This window comes from Sitophilus oryzae, unplaced genomic scaffold (genome assembly GCF_002938485.1).
Source record: "Sitophilus oryzae breed Bouriz unplaced genomic scaffold, Soryzae_2.0 scaffold_172_pilon_pilon, whole genome shotgun sequence".
NCBI classification, from domain to species: domain Eukaryota; kingdom Metazoa; phylum Arthropoda; class Insecta; order Coleoptera; family Curculionidae; genus Sitophilus; species Sitophilus oryzae.
This window is the reverse complement of record NW_022146424.1, coordinates 1,977,018-2,004,061: the sequence shown is the minus strand read 5'-3', so window position 1 is coordinate 2,004,061 and position 27,044 is coordinate 1,977,018. Positions and strand designations below refer to the sequence as shown.

General features: G+C 33.1%; 1 protein-coding gene across 1 annotated transcript in view; it reads right to left on the bottom strand.

Annotated features, from left to right (window-relative positions):
* The window catches only part of LOC115881551 (neuroligin-1), a 198,924-nt gene that overhangs the window by 85,201 nt on the left and 86,679 nt on the right, over positions 1-27,044 (bottom strand). The window contains exons 4-5 of the mRNA XM_030899090.1: positions 26,717-26,977; positions 5,803-6,014 (exon numbers count right to left, since the gene is read on the bottom strand). Coding sequence (XP_030754950.1) covers positions 5,803-6,014; positions 26,717-26,977 — 473 coding nt within the window. The remainder of the gene's footprint in view (positions 1-5,802; positions 6,015-26,716; positions 26,978-27,044) is intronic.

The window sequence follows — 27,044 nt, the reverse complement described above, 5'->3', positions numbered from 1 at the left end:
CCTAATATGTAAAAGAGTTTTTGCTAAGTTTAACATACATAATAAATAACTTGAACATAACCGTCGATAAGTTTAGAGAGAGAGAGAGAGAGAGAGATATGTGTTAAAGACGCATCGACTGTAGAGTCTTTTAGCGTCACTTTATCCCATTATTTATATATTTTTATATATGTCGATATCCTTTATATAATCCAACATAGCCTTGTTATTTTGGTAGGAAAGGGGTTATCCACGATACCATATTGTCTTCATTTTAACGCGTTCTTTGGGCATTCAAAGATAATGTGTTTGACAGATATTGGAAGATTACATGTTTCACAAATGGGCTGATTCTGTCCTTTAAGGAGGTGTTCATGGGTAAGTTTCGTGTGTCCTAAACGAATTCTAGTGAGCACAACGAAATCTCTTCTAGGTAAGTTAACTACATTATTTTCAAAATAGTTGATTTCATGTAGCTTATTATCATTCATGTCTAAGTCCCATTCTAGTTGGATTATATTATCGATCATATGTTTGTCACAATTCTTTAGATCTTGCACGGAGAAAACAAGGTTGGTTTTATGAGGGCTGGGAGTTTTTGCAGCCAAGTAGTCAGCTCTGTCATTGCCAGGAATTCCTATGTGGCTCGGAGGTTGATATTGGTCTTCTGTAGAAGCATTTTGATCGCTCTAACTAGTGGATGGTTGGAGTAGAAAGAGGAGATACTTGAAATGGAACTCAATGAATCGGTAGCCACGACCCATCTCTGATACCTGGAGGTCAATATATGTTGAATGGCCTTAAATATTGCAAAAAGCGCTGCTGAGAATATTCCCGTTATGGGACTTAGTGAGAAATACTATAATAATTTCTTTATCAAACGTATGAAAAGCCGCTCCAGTGTGCATATCAGTTTTCGAGCCATCGGTGTAAACCAGTCGATGACTCTTATACTTCGAGTTGATGAGATCGCCACATGAGCATTTTGTGTACCCCAGAAGCAAACTACCTTTACCAAAAATAAATTAATTGTAAATATATAAACAGTTATTATTTACATCCACAAAACTCACCTTCTTAACAGCACTTAAGGGACATAAAGAGCCATTATTACCGCTTTCTCTTTCAACATATTCTAATAAAGATGCGATTAGTTTTTTACGGCTACTAAGCTATCTTGTACACTTCGCACTAATAGAGGTTCTAAAAAGTACAATGTTCGACTGCAAGGTCTGCTAGTAAACATTTTTAAGCTTAAAGTATCACAACACTATTTATTTAAACCAAAAACTCATAATAAACAACTAAATGATTAAAATGAATGTCAATGTCAGGAAATAAATAAATAAATGCAGTAACTTGACATTTTTTACAGCAGAGCTGCCAACTAAATCTCCAGCGGGAAACTTATATTTCACTTAGTCAGCACGGCGCCGAATATGTCCATGGTTGCCAACAATTATTAATTTAAAAATCGCACCTTCAATTCATCGATCAGGGGTGCAACTTTGTTCAAGTTAGAAACCGATCGTTTAGAAGTGATGTCGAAACCAGATCGGTACTATGTACATTGCAAAACTATTGTCGCTCAAATGCTGCGAAATATGGTATCACTATCACACTCATGCACACGTGTCTAGACTGTCGCCTCGCCACAAAGCGAAAAATCAGAATATCGCTACGAATCGATGTTGCTACTGAACATAGTGCATAAAGCTACAAATTACTTTGCTATCGCTTTGAAACATGAACAAAGTTGCACCCCAGGGCTTCGCCGATTTTCTATGTGTGTGGATGGAGAAGTCGGAGTTCGGCGACGAGAACAAGCGACTATGTTGTTGCTATCAGAGCCCGCATGTGTGGATGGAAAGGCTAAGTCCCATCACGAGCGCCCGGTAGTTGACGAGCGCTCGGAGTTCGCTAAATGCCGCATGTGCGGTTGCGGCATAATATAGATGAACAATCCGACTAAAAAAAAGACGCACAAACAATTTTAGCCTTGGCTATTATTAAAATATTTCAGTAACATTACGTTGTGGGTTGAAACCTTTGGACAAACTACAACAAGCAAAACAAATCACCACAATACAACAATACACTTCTACTTTTGCACTGGACGCGCGTTTCGCTAACCATGTTAGCATCATCAGCAGATGATTAAAACTAAAATAATATTTACAAATTGAGCGTTTATATGTTCGATCAGTTGGCTCCGAGTAAGCGTGACAGAAACTAGCCAAGCGAGTCAGGACCAACCGAGCGTAACAATTTATTACCGAAACTAGAGCAGTAGGAACAAAGAACTGGAAGGAATTGGGCCATTGTCTCCGTTCATATTATCTTTACATTTATTCATTTTGACGTTCTCATATGCATCTAAAATGGTTGGTGGGCCGACCAAATCTTTGGTGGACCGACCAAACGAGAGATGGGTCAATGCCGTTAGAACAGTGACAGGAAGATAATGGATGAATTTGGCTAGAGATTGCATAGAAAGGAAAAACCAAGAAGAGTCAAATATCCAACACTGGATGGAAGCAAGCTGAAGAAGAAAATTGACAACCAAATGAACAAAATAATATTAGCTAACTATTTCAATAATTTTAGATTTCATTCTTTTATTATACAATAATTAAGAGAGCCTCTAAAATAAAAAAAATCTCATTAATTTGTTAAAGTTTAATACAATGATGCAACTCCCGAGAGGATCGTATTTCGTAATTTCCATTAATTTTTTGTAGAGCGTATAATAAAACCATTTTGTTTTTAGGCAACATAAACAATTTGCGGATGGTATAGTCTGAACAAATAATAGAATGGCGACCGTGTAGCCAGCTCGTTTTCCATTAATTGAATTTTGGATTATTATTCGAGCTTCCTCTGTAAAAAGCGGTCATTTTTAAACAATTACTATAGTGTGGTGTTGTTTTTATTTTGCCGTACAATGAAACCAATTTCAGTTACATTACAAACTATTAAAGCGCAGTGAAAAAAACAATAGAATCAGGTGTTTTGGGTTCATTTAAAAATGTTTACAAAATAAAACAACAATTTTATACAGCTCTTTAGTCTGATCTTGTATATAAGCCATCATTTTATGATTTAGATCAGTGGACAGAGATACATTTGTCCGAAACTTTGTGTTATTTTTTAAAACTAAAAACAATGTCAGTTTAAGGAGATACCTTAATAGATAATAGTAATTTTTGTATCTAGTGCGCAAAGTGCTACTTTGGTGATCGATACCTGAATTTTTTAAAGAGGCGTAGCCTAGTTCGAAAATTAGTCGAGATCACCAAAGTAGTCCGCGCACGAGTTGCAAACAACATTTTTTCTACAAACATTAAAATCGGGATATCCGTAATTTTTTTTTTAAAATCGCCTTTCAGGGTTCTTGGAGAGATAGCCGGGTTATTAACCAAGGCAGTCTTTAGTTCGCGTAAAGGAACGATCTGACTATGCGTGCAGTTCCCAGAATTACAGCTTTTTGAGCGACGGATAAAACATTTGGCGATAGTCCCAAATCTTTAGTATGTCGCACAGTTTGCTGATGTATTAAGCCATTGACGGATATCACTAGAGGTAAGATTTTTGTTTGTTTTAATTTGTATAACTGTCTAAGTTCATATGCCAGTTCTTCGTATTTTTGTTTCTGTTCTAGGTATGCTTTTTGGACGTTTTGGTCTAATGGTGTTATAAAATCTATTATTGTGGCTTCCTCCTCTTTCTTCTTAAAAAGCACCATATCAGGGCGATTATGCTGGACAGATCGGTCTGTAATAATTGTGACGTTCCAGTATAATTTATATTCAGCATTCTCCAGAATATCCTTTGGGTTATACCCGTACCATTCTATTCCTTCCTCCATTAGCCCACTTCCCAGTGCTATAGCTTGATGGTATATTTTTCCCATTTTATCATGGCGTGCCAGATACTGCCTTGGAGCTAAAATAGAACACCCTGCTGTTATATGTTGGATGCTCTCAGCTGTACGCTTGCATTTCCTACACAGATCACTTTCAACTCTCTCCTTCAAGACATATTTCCTATAGTTCAGTGTCGGGACAACTTGATCTTGTATTGCCAGTATACTTCCTTCGATTTCTGGGAACAGGTAACCCGCTTTTAGGTAAGTATTTGAATCCAGCATACTAATTGTGGTATTTTTTAAATTTGCTCTATACCTGCCATAGAGAGTTTTACTGGCCCACTCTTCGTCCATTTCCGTCCAATTTCGTAGAGTTGTGCTGTTGGAGTTCATCAAGTCAAGAGGGGAATAGTTTTGGTCAATATCTCGGAGGGTACGGTGAAGCGGTAAGTTGTTACTCAAGAAGTAGTTCGTCAGTTTCTGAACTTGTGTATTGTGGCAATTTTCTACATTTAGAAGGCCTCTTCCGCCTCTTGACCTTGGTATATATACGCGGTTCACACTGGACTTTGGGAGGTGGTATCGATATTTTGTTAACAGAGTCCTGATTTTTGTGTCAATACCCCTCAGGTCTGTTGGGGTCCATTTCAAAACACCAAATGAGTACACAATACTAGGTATAGCCCAGGTGTTTAGTACCGTAAATAAATTCTTTGATGTGAGTTTAGATGCCAGTATGATTCTGACACGTCTTATCAGTTCGTTCTTAAACTGTTCCTTGGTATCCTTTTGGCTGATACCCAGTGATTGGTGAAAACCGAGATATTTATACCCTTCCTCCTGTTTTTTTTTCGTAAAAATTATTATTATTATATTATTGCTTCGAAAAAAATGCGTGAGTTTGGAATGCATGTTTTTTTATTACCGAACATCGTCATCGATTTCCTTTTAGGTCGTTTTAATACTTGGTATTTCTGGTGCTTGCCGCCGTGAGGAACTTACTAAAATGATGGTCGATAAAATAAAAGATAAAGATTCAATTTTGATTGTTAAAGTACCCGATACAAAAACAAACCGACCGAGTCTTTACATTGTCAAATTTGAATTATATTGAGATATACCGAAAATACGCAGCCCTTCGTCCAAGAAATGCTACCAGTGGCAGATTGTTTTTAAAATATTAAAATAAAAGATGTGTTGACCAAGTGGTCGCCATAAATTCTATTGGCAAGATGCCTAGCATGATAGCAAAACACTTGAAACTGCCAGATTATGAGGCCTACACTGGGCATTGTTTCCGGAGAACTTCAGCCACACTCCTTGCTAATGCAGGGGTGATATATTTAGTTTGGAGCGCCACGGAGGATGGAAATCTTCGACAGTGGCCGAGGGATACGTCGAGGATCAACAATAAAATTCAAATAATATCGAATAAAATTTTAGAGTGTCAAATACCGGGATCAAGTACTTCCATATCAAATTGGATAGTGTCTCAAGTCCAAAAAACCCCCATATCTCAAGCAAAATCAAAACTATCTAGTTTGGAATTAAATATTGGTTCGTATACTGGTTGTACTATTAATGTTAATATTGTAAATAATGACTAGAATATGCGTTAGTGTTAAGTTTGATATTTGTTATTTGTTTATTCTTGAATATTTCGAAATAACTAATTAGTTATGGTTTAGATTCCAAAAATGAAAATTCCAAAATCCCATATAATTTACATGCAGTGTGCGAAATAGGTATTTCGCGCATTACTTCGCGCACCGTGTCATTGTAACGTAAAAAAATGAAAAAAAGTGTCACTTCGCACATTGTTATCAATTCGCAAACCTTGTCATTTTTTGACGTTTGTAGAAATAATATATAAAATTTTATGCTATATTCTTGCTAAGCATACTAGGAAATGTTTGTTTTTTATTCCTGAACTATATTTCACTAATTTTACTCACCTGAACGTCTTCTCCGTTGAAGGCAAAGTACGCTTCAGCCTTGACGACTCCTAATAGCAAGTCGTACCGGCTCAATTTGGATATGACTGATTTTCGAAGAAGTACGCTGTTGAGTATATTAACAGCATTCTGGATTTCTTGTTTAGTTCCAGTTTTACCCCCTGGATTGGATCCTGGACTATCATAATCGGTGTAGTGAGGATTTTCGCCACCTAAAATAAAATGGATTGTGGGTATACTTCTTTTTAAGTTGGATAAATTGGTATTGAAATATAAAACCGGGAATATCTGCAATTCCATTAAACATTTTCGAAATGCTCTAAATATAAAAATTTTTTATTTTTTAATTCTCCACCTTATTAAAGAATAATATACCGGGCGTTCAATTAAAAAAAAAAAGGTGTATTTTAGAAAGTTTGGCGTGGGATTTTGAACATCTTGTATAATTTAAGATTACAATATTAAAAGTAAAGTAAGTAGAGTAGAGACCATCTGCTATAGTTAGACCAATCATCACTTATGGAGCACTAGTATGGTGGGAAGCGGTACTTAAAGAGACTAATAGAAAAAGTCTCACAAAAGTACAGCGATTAGCAGCTCTAGGTACAACTGGAGCAAGGAACAACACAGCGCAAGCTGCGCTAGAAGCAATTCTGGACTTGCAATCAATTGACTGGCTCGTGAAGGATCTGGCCGCTAAGGGTGCCCTAAGATTAAAGAAATCCAATCTGTGGAACCAGACCAACTACGGTCATTCGAGGATATTGCCAGTGATAGGGAAAATCATGGTGAACACGAGTCCACATCTGATAGAGCAGAAAACGGACTATATGCTCACCAAACATGATTTTGGAGAAAAGATAAGGATTCGCATCCCGACAAGAGAAGAATGGAAAAGCAACCGAGTAATGAACACTCAAGAGATAGCAGTCTACACAGATGCTTCCGCAAATTCAGGGGGCACAGGTATAGGCATCTTCTCAGAGAAACTAGACATTCGACGATCTTTGAGGCTATCGGATGGCTCTAATGTTCTACAAGCCGAGGTTTACGCCATTAAGGAAGCGGCTAGATGTATACGAGAGAAAATTGCTGGTAGACCAATAGGGGATATAGTGATATACTCTGACAGCTTGGTCGCTTTAAGAAGCATCACCATGCAATCAGTGAGATCGAAAACTGTGATGGAATGCCGAGAAGCACTGTCCTGGCTGCGTCAAGGCGAGGCTACTCTGTGCTGGGTGCTAGGCCACAGCAATGTGGTGGGCAATCAGGAAGCAGACAGACTCGCCAAAGACGGGGCCAGGGGAGAGGCCGTGGCAGATGATCCACCACTTGTGACAAGCAACATGCTGAAGGAGGCTATAGGAACTGCCATCAAAGCCAAGCAGCAAGAGACGTGGCAACACCGTGAGGACTGCTCTACAGCTCGAAGACTATGGCCAGTGGTAGATAACAAAAAGACAAAACAACTACTAGAGCACAAAAAGGACCTAGTACGCATAATTGTAGGTGTCGTCACTGGAAACTGTCCCACGGGGGTAAACCTCGTAAGATTGAAAGTTTCCGACGACGACTGCAGAGAACGAGGAGAGGAAGAAGAAACTATAGAGCACCTGCGGTGCCACTGTCCGGCACTGGAATACCGACGCTTTAAAACTTTAGGGTAAGGTATTTTGGAGGGACTAGAAGAAGCAGCAGAAGCCAACATCAGCGACATCGGGAACTTTGCAAAGAGCTGGAAGTGCTTTAACGCAAAGAAAGAATGAGAGGAATGTTTGGTAAAACAATACAGGTGTATCGCAATGGGCCCAAGGCCTCCGAGTGAGGGATCAAATATGATCCCAAACCCCAGCAACCTAACCTAACCTAACCTAAGTAGAGACCATCTAAAATAAATACCTAATATAGTTTTAATTTCAGTACCTACTGGTGCTTGTATTTTTAATATTTTTTAAAAAGGCTGAAACATATTTAATCATACCTTAGGATTATGTAAAGCGATCTGAAAGGAAGCAAAAAATGCAATAATATACGGAGTGTTCCATTAAAAAAATAGATTGAGTGGATCGGTTTGTTTTTGAGTTGTGTCACCCTTTTTTGAGCCACCTTGTAGAAATTAAAATATTTTCCTGATATGAATCCTAGCACATACTTGAGATATGCACTTAATCAATATTCCCAAGTTTTTTTTTATTCTAGGAGCTTACAGATGCCCGACGGACTATTGCCGAACTTTATACAGGGTGAGTGTTAAATAAGTGCAAATATTTTCAGGGAGAAAAAGAAACATATTTTCTCTTTACCGTTTTTCAAATAAGACCAAAATAATCGAGTTATTTTACTTTGAAAATGTCCAAAAAAAGAAATAATTTTTTGCTTAAATTTTGAAACCCTTCTTTCTTGTAAATTTAATCTACTACTTCTGTTGCCATATTATCAAGAAATTATGTTTTTTAACTAAAAACTAAAAAAAAATCTGAAATTTTTTCCAAAAATTCTAAATATTCAATTTTTTTTTGCGAAAAAACCTCAAAGTTCAAGATTTCTGGGGTCGAAATATACTACCCTTAAAAATATTTGCACTTATTTAAGACTCACCCTGTATATTTAATTTTAAACTACATTTTAAGAAACCCACTTTTCGTAGTGGTTAGTGTATTCTTGATCAACAAACAAAGTTTTAAAAAGAAAAATATAAAGTACCTACCTAATTTTCTTGTATAAAATGAACGAGAGAAATAAATCGCAACAAGATTCACGAAAAGAGAAACAAAAAATTGCTCTACCATAGTAGAACCTGGACCAGACACACTTATTTTAATGTAAAGCATCTGCGACCGTTACTGCCACAGATTTAACATATCTTAATAACCGCAATTAGCGATATGGCGCCGCAAGTTCGTGGCGGTATTATCTCAAAGCTCCCCTCTGGCACATAATGGCGGATCAGCGGCCGCGCCATCATGCAGGTCCGCCCCGGCCAACTGAGATTAACTTCCATTCTGCATGTTGGCGACGTGCACACGCCGGCCAGAGATAGCTGGCGCACTGCCGTTCTTTAAAAGATCAGCCTGGGGGCGGACTTTTGTTTACTTCATCAGCTGTACATACTTAGATATTGGGTTAGATTCCGTTTCATATTTTGTCGGTTGATTTTTGGTTTTAACTCTATGATTTTTGGTATTATTTATTATTGTAGTGCAAAAAACTAATTATTTTGGTGTTTAAGTGACATAAACTACTACCAGATATATGGTCACTCTCGGTTTCGCATAAAAAAAATAGAAAAATTGAAAAATTACACGTTGTGTAAGTGATTTAACCTAAAAGTGCCCATACATTTTTTACTCATCGTGATTTTTGTGTGTGTTTTTTAAGACTCTAACAATTCATCAATAAAGCTTAAGTGGAGTGTGTTTTTGTGCTATGCCTCATCTTTGTTGTGTTCCTGGTGGAAAGGATAGTTATACTAGGCAGCCTAAAGTGTCCGGAAGAGCAAGAAAAATGGGTACGAGTTATAAATCAAGAGAATTCTATTGAAAATATCTTTAATAAATTTAAAAATAATATTCTCCCATGATAGTATTAATGAAAACTGGACAATTATGTTTATTTTATTCATATTGTGGAATCTCCATTCCAAGTGTTGTTGGTGCAGCTTTGATAGATTCAAACACGTAAGATAAACATGTCAGTAGGTATTATGATCTAGGGAAAAATAAAGAATATGTGTATTAAAGATCATGAAAAAGATTATTATTTTGAGTTCAAATTTTAAAAAAGATTTTTCTAAAGACAAGACTGATACAGTTTAAAAGAAGAATGTGTTTTTGTTTGATAATATATAATGTATGTCAAGCATAACATATATTTGTTCAGTAATTTTTAATGAATAGTGTTGATTATTTATAATACCAAATAAATATCAAATATTTTAAGTGATGGCTGAATACAATGTGAATAAAATAACAATAAAATTGGTATATTTGCATAATACAAAATTAAGTTTTAAGTATAAAGGTGTTACTAAAAATACTAAGAAATTCATATTTCTTTGTTTTAATTGGTCTAATGTTATTTACATTTTACGTAAGAATTATACCGTATCATCGAAAAAAATCGGCGTCTAGTTGGCTTGGAAATGAACATTGATGACATTCCCTAATAACTGTACACATAACTAGAATTTTACAATATTGGAAAAATTTGATATTCTTGAACCTTGTTTTAAATATTCTAAATTTTTGATTTTCTTGGGATTCTATGGTTCAGAAAAACGCTGATTAAGTTTTCATTTGGTTTTTCATTATTTTTATTTGGTTTAAAAAAAAAAACGTTTCGGCTAACATTATAGCCTTCATCAGTGTTGTGTCATATGAAAAAAATAGTGTCGAATATAGTCCAAATAATTACATATAAAATATTCACACCACACACATAATGTTTACTGCGTACTCCATAGAGAATGTAGATAATTTTAGTGTTAAGAATAATGATTTTAAAAAATATGTGGTCATCTTTTGATAAGTTTATATTAGTTTATTAATTGCAGTAAACATTATGAGGTGTGAATTATATTGTATATGTAATTTTTTGGATTATATTCAACACTATTTTTCTCATATGACACAACACTGATGAAGGCTATAGTTAGCCGAAACGTTTTTTTAAACCAAATAAAAATAATGAAAACCCAAATGAAAACTTAAATCAGCGTTTTTCCCGAACCTAAAAATCCCAAGAAAATCAAAAATTTTAGAATAATTTTATTTTATAAAATGCCAGCGATCTTCATTTCATACCCATCGCTGACGCCTTTTTAGATAATATTGTATTATTTGTAAATATAATTTTTCGAACATTGATACTTGCAAAATATACATATAAATTTTGTGAATGCAAATAATAATACATCACTATTAGTAGATATTGAATGTTTTTTGTTAAATTAGATCGATTTTCAAACCCCAAAATTTAAAATATATTTACATTTTACCCATTATCTTATGTACCTATACATTATTTGTACATTGTAAAACATTTGCTGCATTTGTATGGTTCATAGTTTATTTGCCAAAGTATTTATTACTATAAATAGGTATATATGTTGTAGTTATTAACTGTATATTATGTATATTTCATGTAAACTATATCATTTTTAAAATACAAACCAAAAATCTGAGGAATAATTATGTTTTCCATGTATTCTACAACATATTTATTAATCCGTTATATCTAACTAGCGTGACGTCATAAATCTCGCCCGTAGGCTGATCTTTTAATAGAAGGCACTGGCTGGCGCTCTTCTTTTTTATGGGGGGAGCGTCTGTGTAACTGCGGATAGTGGCGTACGTGTTCGGCCTGGAAAAAACGACTTAATTTGGGGGTAGTTTACGTTTTTCCGGCCTGGAGGGTTCGAGGCCAGACGGTATTTATGTAATTGGTGCTTCCGTTTTATTTGTCGTGTCTAATTTTATCGAATATAGAGAGATTGTCTCAATGTCGTTGTATTTATAAAAGGGGTTTTATTTTTCGAACATATTTTAGTATTGAAAATACTTCTGGCCGCGTTTATATGAGACCAATCTTTGAAAAAATGACATGCTCGATGCCACACGAGTTCAATAACCTGCCTAATCAACTTGTCAACACGTAAGTCGATAGTTTAGCCGGCGTTGCTCATCGAAGGACGTTTGAGGGCCGAAATGAGGTCTTATTAATTTATCAGTGTGTGTGTGTGTGTGTGGGTGGGACAACTATTTTATGGATATGGATGTTTGTCTGGGCCGGCGGATAAAGAAAGCCCGTATTATTATAAAAAAGAATATGCGTCAAGGCACATGGGTTGTTAGGTACAGTTTGGCTATTTTAATCTAACTCTTTCCGTATGAGAAGCAAGGGGCAAATTATACGTGAAAGCATGGAATCACATAAATAATAAATTTAGACTAATGCAATATTTCTTCTTGGCGCGTAGAATATGTAAAAATGCATTAAAGGGAATAATTAATTAAATCATTAAGTTCCAAAACATAATAACTCGGATCTTATCGGATCTGCTGATACATTTTGCTAAAATTTAGGCAATTAAGACCTATATTTTTTATGATTATTATTTTTTTAATTAACAACTTGGCCAAAGAAAAAGCTTGCATGGTTTCCACCGCCAACAGGCGTAAAAACACATGAATCCAAGGCGTTGCCAAATATTTATTGGGATAAGATTTATCCTTTGAATATTGTTGTAAATAATAATTATCATTTAATTAGTGCTAACTTATCAAAGTTCACAACATGGCGAAATTTCAACAAAATCGGCCAACGGATCTTTGGGATAAAAAATGTCTATTAGAAAACACTTTGACCCCTGTATCTTTAAAATTATACATTTCCGGACACATGTTTATATGAACTTTTTACCTTAAAACACTCAAAGAATCACCTCCTGAAGTTTGGCCAGATACTTAATTAACACCCTGTATTTAAAAATGGCTAGCTAGTGATTTAGTAAGCTATGTTTATTTTAATGGGAAAAAAATACATCTCATAAAAAACAAACTCATAATACAAATATTATACACTAATTAATTAATTTTAAATGTATTTAAATAGGCATTTTAATAATTGAAAAATGGCCAGGAGCACTTAAAATCACTTCATAGAATATACCAAATATGCAAAAGAAATCCAATAAAAAAACCATAAATGGCACATTAAAATCTGCATTATCTGAAATCAAACTATACCTAAACGGCTAATAAAATAATACTGACAAGACTAAATAAAAGTGACAAGACGCCGACATCGATAACGCCGATGAGCAGTTTTAAATAATTTATATTATTCCGAGTTATTATTACATACGTGTTTTACAATTATTGTAATGCATTCCTTCAAATAAATTTTAATTTAAGTATTGTTAATATAGTCATATTAATTATTATAGCCCGTATGATTTCTAAAATAAAAAAAATCAAGCGTGTTTTTATCAGAACATAGCAACTCAATTCAAGTATTATCAAACAACAGCAACTCAATTCGAGTATAAATTAACATTTACATTCCAAGTATCTTCTTGGTCTAACGGCGCGGCACCCCGTTCACCCTTATTCTCTCATTTCTATAAAAAAATATTATGATTTATAACTTTTAATTTTTATTGTGAAAATTGGTGAAAAGTATTTTTTTTTGTACGGCGAATATAAATTTATGGGCCATCCATAAATTTAAATTTACACCTAAGTTCGAATATTGGTTAAACCTAGGAATACCCAGGTAATACCCCGAAATATGCAAAAGAAGAAGTGAGTTTAGGTTAGATTAGAATTAGGTTTTAGTTGGTTTTGCATTAATAAAAAATATAGACCTAATCTAAACTTAAGCTAAACTGACCCCCTTTTTGCATATTTTGGGCTCCTACGTGGGTATAGGAGCTCGTCATAGTGTCGTGACCGTGTTCGTGACCAATCACGAATCCGCACACCTTCATATCCATCATTAATATTTTCCTCACTAAATTCTTCACTTTTACACAAAACCATCACGATAAAAATCAAATATCAAAATTATTTAACGTTGCGCACGTTAAACTTGTTCACTTTCACTATACGTAGCTGGAATATATTTGTGAATAGCGATCAATGATACGTTTACGTTAGACTGCCGGAGTGCTGACGTCACGAATGTCAAATTGCTTTCCAACGAACAAGATTTAGTTCTTTTATATTTCTATTGAGCTCTCCCAAATGACGCCACAAGTTAATATAAAATGTAAAAAAACAGGTGATTGTCGACAACCGCCGACTTGTGTCTGGTATTTTCAATACGCCTATGATGGTTGCGCATGTTGCAAAATCTGTGAATTTTTTAATATACAAAGCAAAAATTAAAAAGTTTAGAGAATATAGAACGCTATTGTAAGTTACGCCCACGGATTCCTGCACACCTGCTAAAAAGATTAGGCAATCCTGATGGGAAGATGCGGTCCTTGCAGTTTCCACGAGCACCTGCACTAAGCCGAGGAGACATTTTCTCATTGTTAAAAATCATTCCATTGTCTTTGCTCTTACTGGAAACACCTTGTATTTTATTAAATAAAATTAAAATTTATTTTTTAAAAATACTCTTTTGTTTTCTTCAAACGTAATTGGCGCAGTCGGTAGGATCTGTTTGCCAAACTAAATACTTTACATAATTCGATTCTGTCAAACCCCTATAACTTTTTTAATTTTTCAGATAAAACAACGAGATTTGGTATGTTAGTATACGACATAAATTAGGATTGATTGACATATTCAATTGTTTTCTGCCACTTTCGGTTTTACCGGAAATTATTACAACTTTTGATGTTTAAATGGCACCCTCGGTATATTTTTACTTTATTCGACAGAAAATGACATTCTCATTATAATGACATATCATATGTCAACTTTTGACATTTTCGCATATGGTTTATTTGAAATTATAACATGCGGTTCATAACGACAATTGAGTCGAAATACCAAGTGTGTGGTATCAAATTTTTCGTAAAAAAATACTTTTTCCGAATATGCTAATGAGCCACCCTCATTCCATTTGAAAAAATTGAGATATGATTAAAAATACGATTTGATCATCTTTTAAGCGGCCAGGACGAGACTCTAAAAACATTAGACGATCAAATCTATTTTTCCAAGGCTCCTTGATTAAAAATTAGTGTTTTTAACACAGTCATGGTATTCTAGATTGAAATTTAAAATACAATTTTCAGAGTGTTATTTTCTATTGAATAAAGTAAAAAATACCGAGGATGTCATTTAAAAATCAAAAGTTGTAGTCATTTCCGGTGAAACAGGAAGTGACCAAAAACAATTATTGAATAAGAGAGAGAAATGTAAAATCGAAATAAACAACAAGAAATATTTCAATGATGTTCAAATTGAAGAAGGAAAACCACTTATTCTACCATCGATCAAATTTGAACAGATCAGTACATTAAATAATTACGAATACAATACAATACAGTTGACGTTCTGTTAAAATCAATAATATTAATTTAACAGAACGTCAACGGTTTCTTGTAGACGTATCTGTTTTAAAAAAGTGTTCTCGAATAGTTGAACTTAAATATTTTAAATAGTTCTTTTCTTTATTCTTTGTATTTTTTGCTTCTGACGACGGAAAGAGATAACTTACCGAAATGTTAAGCATTTTTTTTTCTTTGTTAGGCAAATTTGTATTACGGTAAACATAACTTCTGACAAGCAGCGTCCGTTTAGGTTTAACGCAGAAGTGTTTACAAAAAATAATTATTTTATTTTGTAGATTTTCTTGCAGTGTCGCGCCGTGGCGAAATACCCATAAAGGATTTTTTTGGAAAGATGAATTCGCCACAGAGGTATAGACATTTTTTACAATTGCGATTTTGTTATACTATAGATGGTTGAAGGTCCCATATAGATTTTGATTGCTTAGATTTTAAAGGATCTATAGTTTTGGTAAGATTTTCTTCGACATTCCATTCGGTAGAAAAAAAAATACATGCCTTTCTTTTAGATTCCAGTTTTTTCGATGGCAAGTGTCCAGCCCTTATTTGAGAAGAAATGTTAAATTATTGATTGTGGGCCTTTAGAATGAGGTAAATTAATACCGTCGTAAATTTTTCAAGTTTTTTAAATGTAAGGTTAATTTATACCGTGCATTTCTTTTCAGGTTTTTCTTTGGATTTTTGTTCAAGTATTTCTATACATTTTTCTAGACGTTTTTCTGCAAGTTTTTCTACACTTGTTTCTAGAAGTTTTTTCGCCAAGTTTTCCTTGCAGATTTTCAAGTTGCTTTTGATTCTTCAATACGTGTTCAGTCACCGAAGTAATCAGTAGCAGCCTGCTCGGTTAGATTTCAGCCTGCACCCCTCCGAGGAAGAGTTGGATGCTGTGATGTTTTTTTTATCATTAGGAAGATCCTTTTTTAGTATAATTTGGTATATAAGGTCAGTATATTTTTTATAGTAAACTAAAATTCTATTAATTTGATTTTAAATAATCATTAGTGTGTTAAGAAATTAACTTTTCTTAGCATTTTACATTTAATCGGTTAAGTTCTTGCCTTCAGCATTATTTTAACCCTTAATTTATAAAATTTAACATTCTGTTACATTTTATATATTTTTTAACACTTTAAGTATTTGCCTTCAGCATTGCTTAAATTTCACTGGTATTTGATTATTAAAATAACCATTGATTGATTATTCGGATTTAACAACTATTTATGTTAACCTTTTATATCATTACGATCATTGACCTGTAAGGGCAATCTTGGGTACAGGTTTTAATCTTTTTCCCCTTAACTATATATAAACAAAAAGGTTCATGAATCTTCGTAATAAGTCAAGTTAAATTTAAATATTTATTATTCGAATATAACCAAGACCGTCTCTAAAAGTATTCCTTTTATATTATAATTGTTTGAATAATATTTGAAAATATATAATATGATTTTAAACAAGTTTTAAGATAGAGTTTCTTAAACATATTTCTTGTTACTAATGTACATAACTGCTGTGCCAATAGGTACTGAATAATTTCTGACAAGAAATGAATCTTATTTTTTTGGGTATTTGAATTGTTTCATTGGTTGATCCAGTTTCTCAAAATATTTAATAGCTATACTAATTTTAGTTTCCATTCAGTTAATACACTTGTACAAGTTTTCTTATTTCAGTTTGTACTATCCTTTGTAAAGTATCAGCATCTTTTTGAAATAAGTGGCGCCCTTTGGTATGCAGTGTAAGATATAGGTGGGTATCATTTTTTAGTCAAGTGCAGAAGCAAAAGGGGTGTTCCCACCGCCTCCGATATAAGAGTAGCCGTGTAACATTTTGACTTAAATTTTCAATAAAAGGAAAATTTTTGTCACAATATATTTTCGAATTTATTACATTAAAGTCATGCCTTTGCTTTTTGGTCCTAGTCAAGAGATCTGTCAAATAGTGGTTTGATCTTTGAAGAATCATATTATTATTGTCTGTTGAGCAATAGGATGTGCCAAAAAAATTAACCTATGGAATTTATGGGTTCAAATAAACCTAATAACCGAGAAAAAAATGTCCCCGGAAGGCAGGATTTTTAGCTCAATTTTAAAAGGTGTCGGTGAACATTCCAAGTTTTTCATTTAAATAACACGTAAAAAAATATTTTTCCTTACAAAGTACCATAACTTTGAAACGGTTTATGATAAAAAAAATACGTCGCGGATTCTTGAAGAGCATAAAATTTCTTAAAAAATCTATCTGGTTGTAATTATCTGAGAGTAATCTCGTTTTTTCTGCTAAATATGAAAATTTTTAATCAATAAACACTAAAACTGCATATTTTGATTTTTTTAACTTTTTAAAGCTTTCAAATATACGAATTATTGAATTGAAAAAAAATACTCGTTACATACTTGTTAACATATTCCACAGGGTGTTTCAAACTTTCCCCAAAATATCAACATTTCGTTTCCCTCGTATAATTGACAGATGGGAACTTTTAATTTTAATTTAGAAAGATATACTAAAGAGTCAAATAATTTAGTTACAAAATGCTTAAAAAATCATCAAAATCGGCTCACTAGAACAAAATATATTAAACTTTAAAATACATCAATATTTTAGGATATCCGTTTTTTGAACCGGTGAGTGTGTATCCTCTATTTTACAATGTAAACGAAAACATTTTAAAAACGAATATTTGATTTATTTCAGCAGAAGATGAAAGAGGCAAGCGCTACACCTAACGACGGAAAGCTGGCACTCGTCTAGCTCGTCTTTGTACGACGCCCTAGTATATTGTAATGTAAATCGATTTTGAGATGTCGGTAGCTCCAGCAGCAGTAACTTTACTTCAGGTTAAATAGGTGGGGATTATAGAGAGTCGGCTCATCGATATACAAGCCTGTACAGCACGCGCCTCTCTAGAGATTTATGGCCAAACTTTCGCATGATTTTAAAGCTGACACTGCACGCCCATGATATTTATTAGGTTTTGCAGGTTCTTGAGAAATTGATTTAGTGCTGCCCGGGATTACCGATATCCAGATGTACTAAGAAATTTAAGGAATAGAGCTAGATCTAGTTCCTGAGTGTATACAGGGCTGTTCACCACATACGACACGGAGTATTGTAGCTAAACGATGAGATTTTTACAAATTGTAAGTTTGGGGTTCGTTGAAGGACTATTAGAGCTACAATTTAAAAATATTTTTACAATATACAGGGTGTTCCAAATAAATAAAAAATATCAAAGTTGTATTTTTTTAACACCCTGTATATTATTACATTTTTAGTTTCTACGATTCAAATAAAGGTAAATTTGATTAAGGTTTATTATACTTAAACCTTACCGTTTTTGAAATATTTTCAATTTTGTGAAATTGCAGTAAAATTTTTAAAGCTTCATTTCTCCAAGGGTATCAATGTTTTTAATACTAAATATTTACTGAAGTTTATTTACTGATCAGTTATTGTGTTGCAATAATAAAAATAATACTACCTTATACAGAGTGTCTAAAAATTTATTTTAAATAATTATTAGCTTTAAACGGCAATAACTTCTTTAATTTAAATGGAATGCCCTGTATATTTTAGAAGAATCAGATGCACAATTAAATTGTCTATCAAATTGTATTATACCATTTTTTACCTATCCCTTCAAGTTTTCGTAGAAAATGCATTTTCTTATAATTTAGACCTCATTTATCAATATATCCATGGAATATTGACATTTTAGATTGTTTTTAAAGCAACAAATGTACAAAATGTACAGACTAGTAATATTATCGTTTTTAGTAAAACGATAATATTACTAGCCCATTTGTATGCAAAAAGAAAACTATTTAAATCTTTATAAAAGAGTATACCATTAATTAAATATAACACCATTATTTACGCCCATATACTAATTCATGGCATACTTAATTGTGTTCGTTAATAAATTATTATAAATAAATGTGGATTTTTGAGTCAGAAATCAATATAATAATTAGTTATCAAATTAAAGTCTTTGTTGTTATAAATCAGCATTTATTAAAAAATGAAATATCATTTTTAAGGTGTTACTTTTTATCACACTGTCTAATGCCCATACAAAATTCAGTTTTTTAGTATTTGGAGCAATTATTATTAATCAACGCAAACAGTCAGTTAATGTAGTTTGAATACTGGAATCATATTAATTGGTCCTCTTTAACAAATATTTAAACAGTTTTTTTTATTTTTTAATGAAATAAACAAATTATATCGACAATATTAGTATCTGTACTCTTTAAAAATTTGGTAGATCTTTAAAAATAATCTAAAATGTCAATAGTCCATGGGTATATTGATAAATAAGTTCTAAATTACAAGAAAATGCATTTTCTACGGAAACTTAAAGAGATAAGTAAAAAATGGTATAATATAATTTGATAGACAATTAAATTGTGCATCTGATTCTCGTAAAATATACAGGGTGTTCCATTTAAATTAAACAAGTTATTGCCGTTTGAAGCTAATAATTATTTAAAATAAATTTTTAGACACTCTGTATAAGGTAGTATTATTTTTATTATTGCAACACAATAACTGATCAGTAAATAAACTTCAGTAAATATTTAGTATTAAAAACTTTGATACCCTTGGAGAAATGAAGCCTTAAAATGTTTACTGCAATTTCACAAAATTGAAAATATTTCAAAAACGGTAAGGTTTAAGTATAATAAATCTTAATTAAATTTACCTTTATTTTAATCGTAGAAACTAAAAATGTAATAATATACAGGGTGTTCCATTTAAAAAAAATACAACTTTGATATTTTTTACTTATTTGGGACACTCTGTATCTTGTAAAATTATTTTTAAATTGTACCTCTAATAGTCCTTCATCGAACCCAAAACTTACAATTTGTAAAAATCTCATCGTTTAGCTACAATACTCCGTGTCGTATGTGGTGAACAACCCTGTATAAAATATTATATTCTGTGAAAACTTGAGAAATTATTTTACAGGGATCAGGCAAAGAACCTGGTTAACTTTCGTCCAATAAGTTTGCTTTCCCATTTATACAAACCGTTCAGGCACATTATTACCAACCGAATTGGACCGAAAAACCGAAAAATTGAAAAATCCCTAGACTTTGAGGTTATGTATTTAATTCATACCTAATTCTCCACTACTCTCAAAAAAAATAAGAAACCGTATCTTCTGTGCCAATTTTTTATGGAAATAAAATATTTGCGCAAGCAATTTTAATAATAAAAAAGGCATTAAAAATAAAACGTCTGTAAATACTTAACGGAATCGAATCGGAAAATAGAATCGATGGCGTTCTGCTGCCGTTCCGTATTTTTACGTCCAATTTATAAATTGACTTAACTGGCTCCGCCAAAGTAAATCTTTAAGTAAAGCTTTCCAGGTCGCACACAGCAAATATCCAGAGAAAAGGTTAATATTTACACTTCTGAGAGAGTTTGCTGCAAAAATCCTTTAGAAGATTTTTACGCCCTTTAGCCTCATATTTGGTTTAGATAATAAACTAACTATCGGAGAGTCTCAGGGGAATATTTTTTTCATTTTCTTTATTTTTATTCTATTATTTTTCTAGGCTACCGAAGTAGCATTTTTAAACACAAAATCGAAACAAAATCTCTGCTGAGAAACATTGCGAAACAGTTTCGTCACATTTTTGATAATATGTTCTTTCAAACATAAATCGCTTTTTGTTTCGAAACTTTTTGCCTTCGGTTTCGCTACATAAATTATAACAATAAAGATCTTAGTGTCACAAATTTTTCGAAACTTTTAAGAAACAGATGTGGCTCACATTTACAGATTCGTACCCGTTTTGTTCCTGAAAAGTTTCCATAATTTATTTGATATTCTGTCAAATATGAGAACATAACCTTACTCTATTGTTTGGGTTTTGTTCTGCAGTTTTTGCATTTAAGCATTCTTCAAGTTTTTATAGTACTAAAAATAAAAGCAGAAGGAAGGACATATAATGAGTACAAATACAGATATTTTTCTTATGCGATTTTATAATTATTTATTATAGGTATGCATTACAGAGATGATTTGTTTTAGGAAAAAATATAAAAATAAACAGGAGACCGAAGAAAAATGTTACCAACCCAGAATGTTTTTTTCTCTTTTTTCCACAATGGAATACATGTTTTTATGTTTTAATTGTGTTATAATAAGTAAATAAAAATGTTTTAATTATTTTGACCAGAAGTTTTGATTGGTGTTGTTGATAGGTGACTCGTTCCCAATTTCTACACAGATAGCGCTAAGTCGAAACATTTTGGAAACAAGGTCTCCATTTATTGTCGATTCATTTTCGAAACACAAGTTTCTCTCTTTTTATACGCAAATATGATATATTGTAGATAAGTTGTGTCCGACTCCATGTCAATTTTATAAAAAAATGAATTAAAATTACGCCATGTTGTCTAGTGCTAGCGTTTTTAACTAAAAATATATGTTTTTATCGGCTGTTGAGCTTTTAAAATCATAAGAACGCGTTCTATTAACATATATTTCTATTTTCAGAACCATGATATATACATAAAAATACAAATCTCAAACAAAAATATTTTGTAGCAACAAATAATAATATATATAAATAAATATGAAAGTACTGGTGGTCGTATTATGATGTGCAATCAAAGTTTTTTAATTTTTTTTAATTACCTTATGAATTTGCTCTTGCCAGACATTTTTTGTGCGAGAAAACCTAAAAATAAAGATTTTAAGACAAAGAAATATGGAAGAGGTCCACATTGTTGATGGTTGTTTTCAGTTTGATAAGGGCTGTTTTCATTTTGAAATCCACACATAGACATATACTATTTTAGTTTGGTATTTTGTTTCTCCACATTTAGAAACAATGGCTGCTGAAAACGGGAACATCTTGGACACAAGCTGAAGAAAATGTTTCGAAACATTTCCTTTAAAAGTTTTTTTTTCCGTAATGAAATATTTCAGGAAACGGCTAGTGCCATCACATTGGAAACACATGTAATAAAGCCATTTCGAAAATGTTTCCTATTTGTGGCATACCGTTTCCATTTTGTGTCAAGAAACAGACACAATTATTAGAAACATTATATAAAATGTGTCCAAAAATGCTATTTGGGTACTGTCGTCTAAGTAAGGTTTGTGGTTTTTCTAGGCTACTGTCGTAAATACTAAAGGTTTGTGGTTTTATTTTGATTGATTGACACTGAATTTTTGTTTGACAATAATTGTTTTGACATTGAATTGTCGCGCTAATAATGTCGGAGTTAAAAAAATAATGATATTATTTATTTTCTTTTTTTCTGACGCTAGTGATAACAGTCGATAAATACTGGAATTTCCTATATTTATTGCCAACTAAAATAGGAATAGCCAACATATTTCACTCATACTGAGTCGCTAAAAGAAAAATCTCATTTTGCGATCCATTAAAACCGAACATCGGAACAAAATAAACGTATTCCCGGAATTCCTTGAAGCGAACGGCATTATTTTGCATTAACTTCAAATATATTTTCCCGGCTGACGAGTACAAATGATTTATATCCTTCGCGATGCACACAAAATGTCGTCGCAACTTTTCCGATGCCCACTTATGTCACGAGACAAATTTCCTCGAGGAAATGGTGGATCAAAAGTTTCCACTTTTCAAGTTTACATAAGCTGGGCGGCGAATTACTCGACTCGAGGCTATGAGACATGCTGAAATATCCTAAGGAATATTTCTTCCATTCTTTTTTCCTTCTTGTCATGAAGAACTTATTAGGGTGCATGTCGAGTTGATTTCGTTTCCAGCAGTAGTTTCAGCGAAATTGAAATCTATTCAACGAATTGCTAGCGTACAGTGGCGGAACTTAAGCTAGATATTATCGGTTAAACCAGGTTTTGAAAAAAATCTGGGTTTAATTTTTCAGAACCATTTCATTCAGAACCTTTCAATTTGTGGAAGAAATTAGTGGTTTCAATTAGCGTAGAAGTTTGTTCCTTTAATTTCAATGTAAGCATTCAGAACGTCAACATTAGTGGTAGACACTTTCAATTAGTAGAAAAAGTCATCAAACTTTTACATTTCCACTAATTAAACTTTAAAATTTGCGAGAAATTTCATTTTAGCCTTTGATTATCTTCCGTCAAGAGAAAATAGTGGTTAGAAATCAAAAGTTGATTCTTTTATAAGCTAAATATTAGGCTTTCTCTATGGATACAACTGACTAAGGCAAGAACATAGTGGAGCGACGAGGATAGCGGCGAGCAAGCAGCGCGATACCGCGTCGAGCAAGCCTTGAGGTGCTAAAACATGGTAGAGCGGCCAGGAATAGCGAGTCACTTGTACCAATTTATTATTTTTATTTGCTTATTGATAATTTAAAATGTTAACAGTGGCTAAAATTATGGGCAGTAGTGTCGCAAACATTTGGTTACATGAAATTTTCAAAAACCGGAGAAAGTGTGGCAAGTATTATAACCTTTATGAAAATTTGTTGCCATTTCATCTCATTACTTATCTAAAATGTACCAGTTATGGAGATCTATCTTCCTGATCCCATAAAATCTCTCTTACACATACTAAATCTATTAATTTTTGGGAATCTATCATTTTCTACAGCGCGACAGAGCGACGAAAATAAAATTATTTGAATCGATCTCGCCCCTCGATATAACCGCTCGAGCAGATCGCTTTACTATGTTCGCACGTACTTGCCTTCACAGGTTTGTTTTGGACGCGATGTCGCGCGTTTGCTCGCCGCTAGCCTCGTCGCTTCACTATGTTCTTAACCTAAGGCTAGCCTAATACCGAGTCGAGCAAACCTCGAGGTGCTAAAACATAGTAGAGCGGCGAGGAATAGCGAGGTATGTGTGCAACTTTATTATTTTCATTTGCTAATTGATAATTTAAAATGTTACCAGTGCCTAATATTCTGGACAGTAGTGTCGCAAACATTTGGTTTATTCGACACTAACAAACCAGAAGGTGTAGTGTTCTTAAAATTTTTAAAAACCGGGGAGATTGTGGCAAGTTTCATAACCTTTAAGAACATTTGTTGTCACTTCATCTCATAACTTATCTAAAATGTACCAGTTATGGTGATTACTATTTTTTGGGCCCCATAAAATCTCTCCTACAAACATTAAATCTACCTATTTAATATTTAGGAATCCATCGTTTTCTACAGCGTGACAGTGCAACGAAAACAAAATTATTTGAATCGATCTCGCCGCTCGATATAATCGCTCGAGCAGATCGCGTTACTATGTTCATTGTATTTGTACCATAGACTTAAAATAAAATATAGACTGAGCATCTCATTCATAAATAGCTGGAACATGCGGTCAGACACTGTCTTGTTATTGTTTTAGGTTATAACGAGTGCGACACGAGCGATAGATAGGTTGTCTCTGTCGTAACGGTCATTCCCTGACGACTCTGCCGAGAAACACAACACTCTCTTTCGTTTCTCAAGTACACCTGAACTCTCCGTATCATAGCCGGGTAATGTTTTTATTTTAATGAAGCTATAATTAAATTAAAAATATATCGTATTTAAACTTTTTATATTTTATATTTAGGACAGGTTTTTTAAATAAAAGTTTAGAAAAAACAATTTAGAGTCCAAAAAGGATAAAAATAATAAAATACACGTTATAGAAGAAATTTTATAATCGAAATTACGTAATTTTTGAAATTAATAATAAATTATTAATTTTAGTCAAACATTTACAACCCCTAATATTAATCAAAACAGGATCTATTCCACAGATATAATAGAATCGGCGACAGGGAGAGAAAACAAAATATGATTGTTGTAATTTTTTTTCTGGTTAAGTGATGTCTTATTATGTAAATTAGAGAAAACATAAATCTGTTCCATTAAAGCAAGGAAGGTGATAGGAAGTGGATAAAATAAAAACTACATTTATTTAACTCGGTACTGACTTTATTATACCGGGTGCGTCCCAAAAGTGATGAGCCAACACAACCCATAATTTTTTTATATTTTCAAATAAGAAAACAAGATTTAGTATGTTAGTATATGAAATAAATTAGGATTGATTGACGCATTCAATTGTTTATGGTCACTTCCTGTTTCACCGGAAATGACTATAACTTTTAATTTTTAAACGGTACCCTCGGTATATTTCTACTTTATTCGATAGAAAATGACACTCTGAATAGAATGACATATCATATGTTAACTTTTGACATTTTCGCATATGATTTAATTGTAATTGTAACACGCGGTTCATAACGACAATTTGACTCGAAATACCAAGTGTGTGGTATTCCAATATATTAAAAAAAAAATGCTTTTTCCAAATATGCTAATGAGTCACCCTTGTTCCATTTGAAAAAAAATTGGCATATGTATGATTAAAAATACGATTTGTACATCTTTTAACCGGCCTATACAAGACACGAAACCTATTAGACGATCAAAACTATTTTTCCAAGGCTCCTTGATTAAAACTGTTTTTAACAACACCATGGCACCCTGGATTGAAATTTAAAATACGATTTGTTTTGTGACAATGTCAAAAGTTGGCATATGATATGTCATTCTATTCAGAGTGTCATATTTTATCGAATAAAGTAGCAATATACCGAGGGTGCCTTTAAGAATCAAAAGATGTAATCATTTCGGTGAAAAAGGAAGAGACCAAAAACAATTGAATACGTCAATAAATCCTAATTTATGTCATATACCTACTAACATACAAATCTGTTTTTTTTTATCTGAAAAAATAAAAAAGTTATAGGGGTGAGCCACTTTTGAGACGACCCGGTATATTAAAAAATATTGTTTCATAATGTAATATCATTTTAAAATTCTTGTATGTTATTTTAGATTCTCAAGATAATTTTAGAATAAACCGGAATATATTTTTAATAAAAACATTATTAAGTATTAACAGGGTTATAATTATGATTTTGTTACAATGTAAGTAAGTAAATAATGTAATGTAAGAGAAAAAATTCAGATTTTACATTTTACTAAAATATTATCTAAATAAGCGCCTTTCTACAACAACGCCACTGACTCCTAATGGGTAAATTCAGAGTTGCCTACCGGTCGAAAGTCGTTTCAAGACTTAAATGGATTATTTAAGTCAAATTTCTTGCAAATTTGGCACTGACGAACCATATTTTATAGTTCTTGAACAGAAAAAGTCAATAAAATAAACACTTAAGGACTACAAGCTAAGAAAATGCGTTAATACAGCCGGGGACATAGTGGCAACAAAGCTTTACCGCACACGTGCGACGCGTACTACAAGGTAATAAATGAATGAATAGGCTCCCTCGCCACTAATCGGTGTTGTCATATTGTAAAGAACTTTCCTTTTAAACAGTATCCGACTTATAATTTAGTAGTATAAGGACTATTTAATACATCTATGGAATATTAAAACCTACTTTATTAAACTGTAGTATTAATATCTCAATATATGTGTGTAACAAGAAAAAAATATTGATAATATTAAAGACGTGACAACATAGGCTGGATGAGGAAGGCTCGGTCAACTGTACCCAGAAGTAAACATGTATACAAAAAAGATTGTTTGACCGCGTTGAGATGTAAATAGTGTAGTCTATATTTTATTTTAAGTCTATGATTTGTACGCGATGTCGCGCTGCTGGCTCGCCGCTATCCTAGTCGCTCCAGTATGTTCTTAGCCTAACGCAAGCTGTGGCTACGATATTCTATTAATTTTAATTGTGCTTTATATTAAAATAACATAAACATTGTGAATGATCGTAAACTAAAAAGTATAAAGTGTAATTGAAACCACTAATTACACTATTCACCATTTTTTTTTTGATTGGATTGTCATTCCCAAGCCGTCTTTGACGCCGTTTTTTCTTATCGTATGGTAGCTTGTGGCTAAATATCACCTACCTGGTGGTTCTCCAGTATCAATAACAACACCATCCACACTCGGGCCAAAGGCGAAGGAAAATTCAGGTGCCACGACCGGAGTGGACAGCAGAGTGTCCAAAGGTTTCTCCCTGAGGCATTTGAGGAGGTGAGAGTGAGGCAATTCCGGGGAGCAGTTGGCGTGAATGGCCACCAGAGCTGCGTACCGTGAGGGTTCGTGAACCAGCGCCCACGGACTGAGTGCTGAACCGGACATGAGGATGGCACGATGAAATAATACACCTGAAATAAGGAAATACGTAAAGTTAAATTTGTACTTATTGATTTATTTTACGTATAGGAACATGTG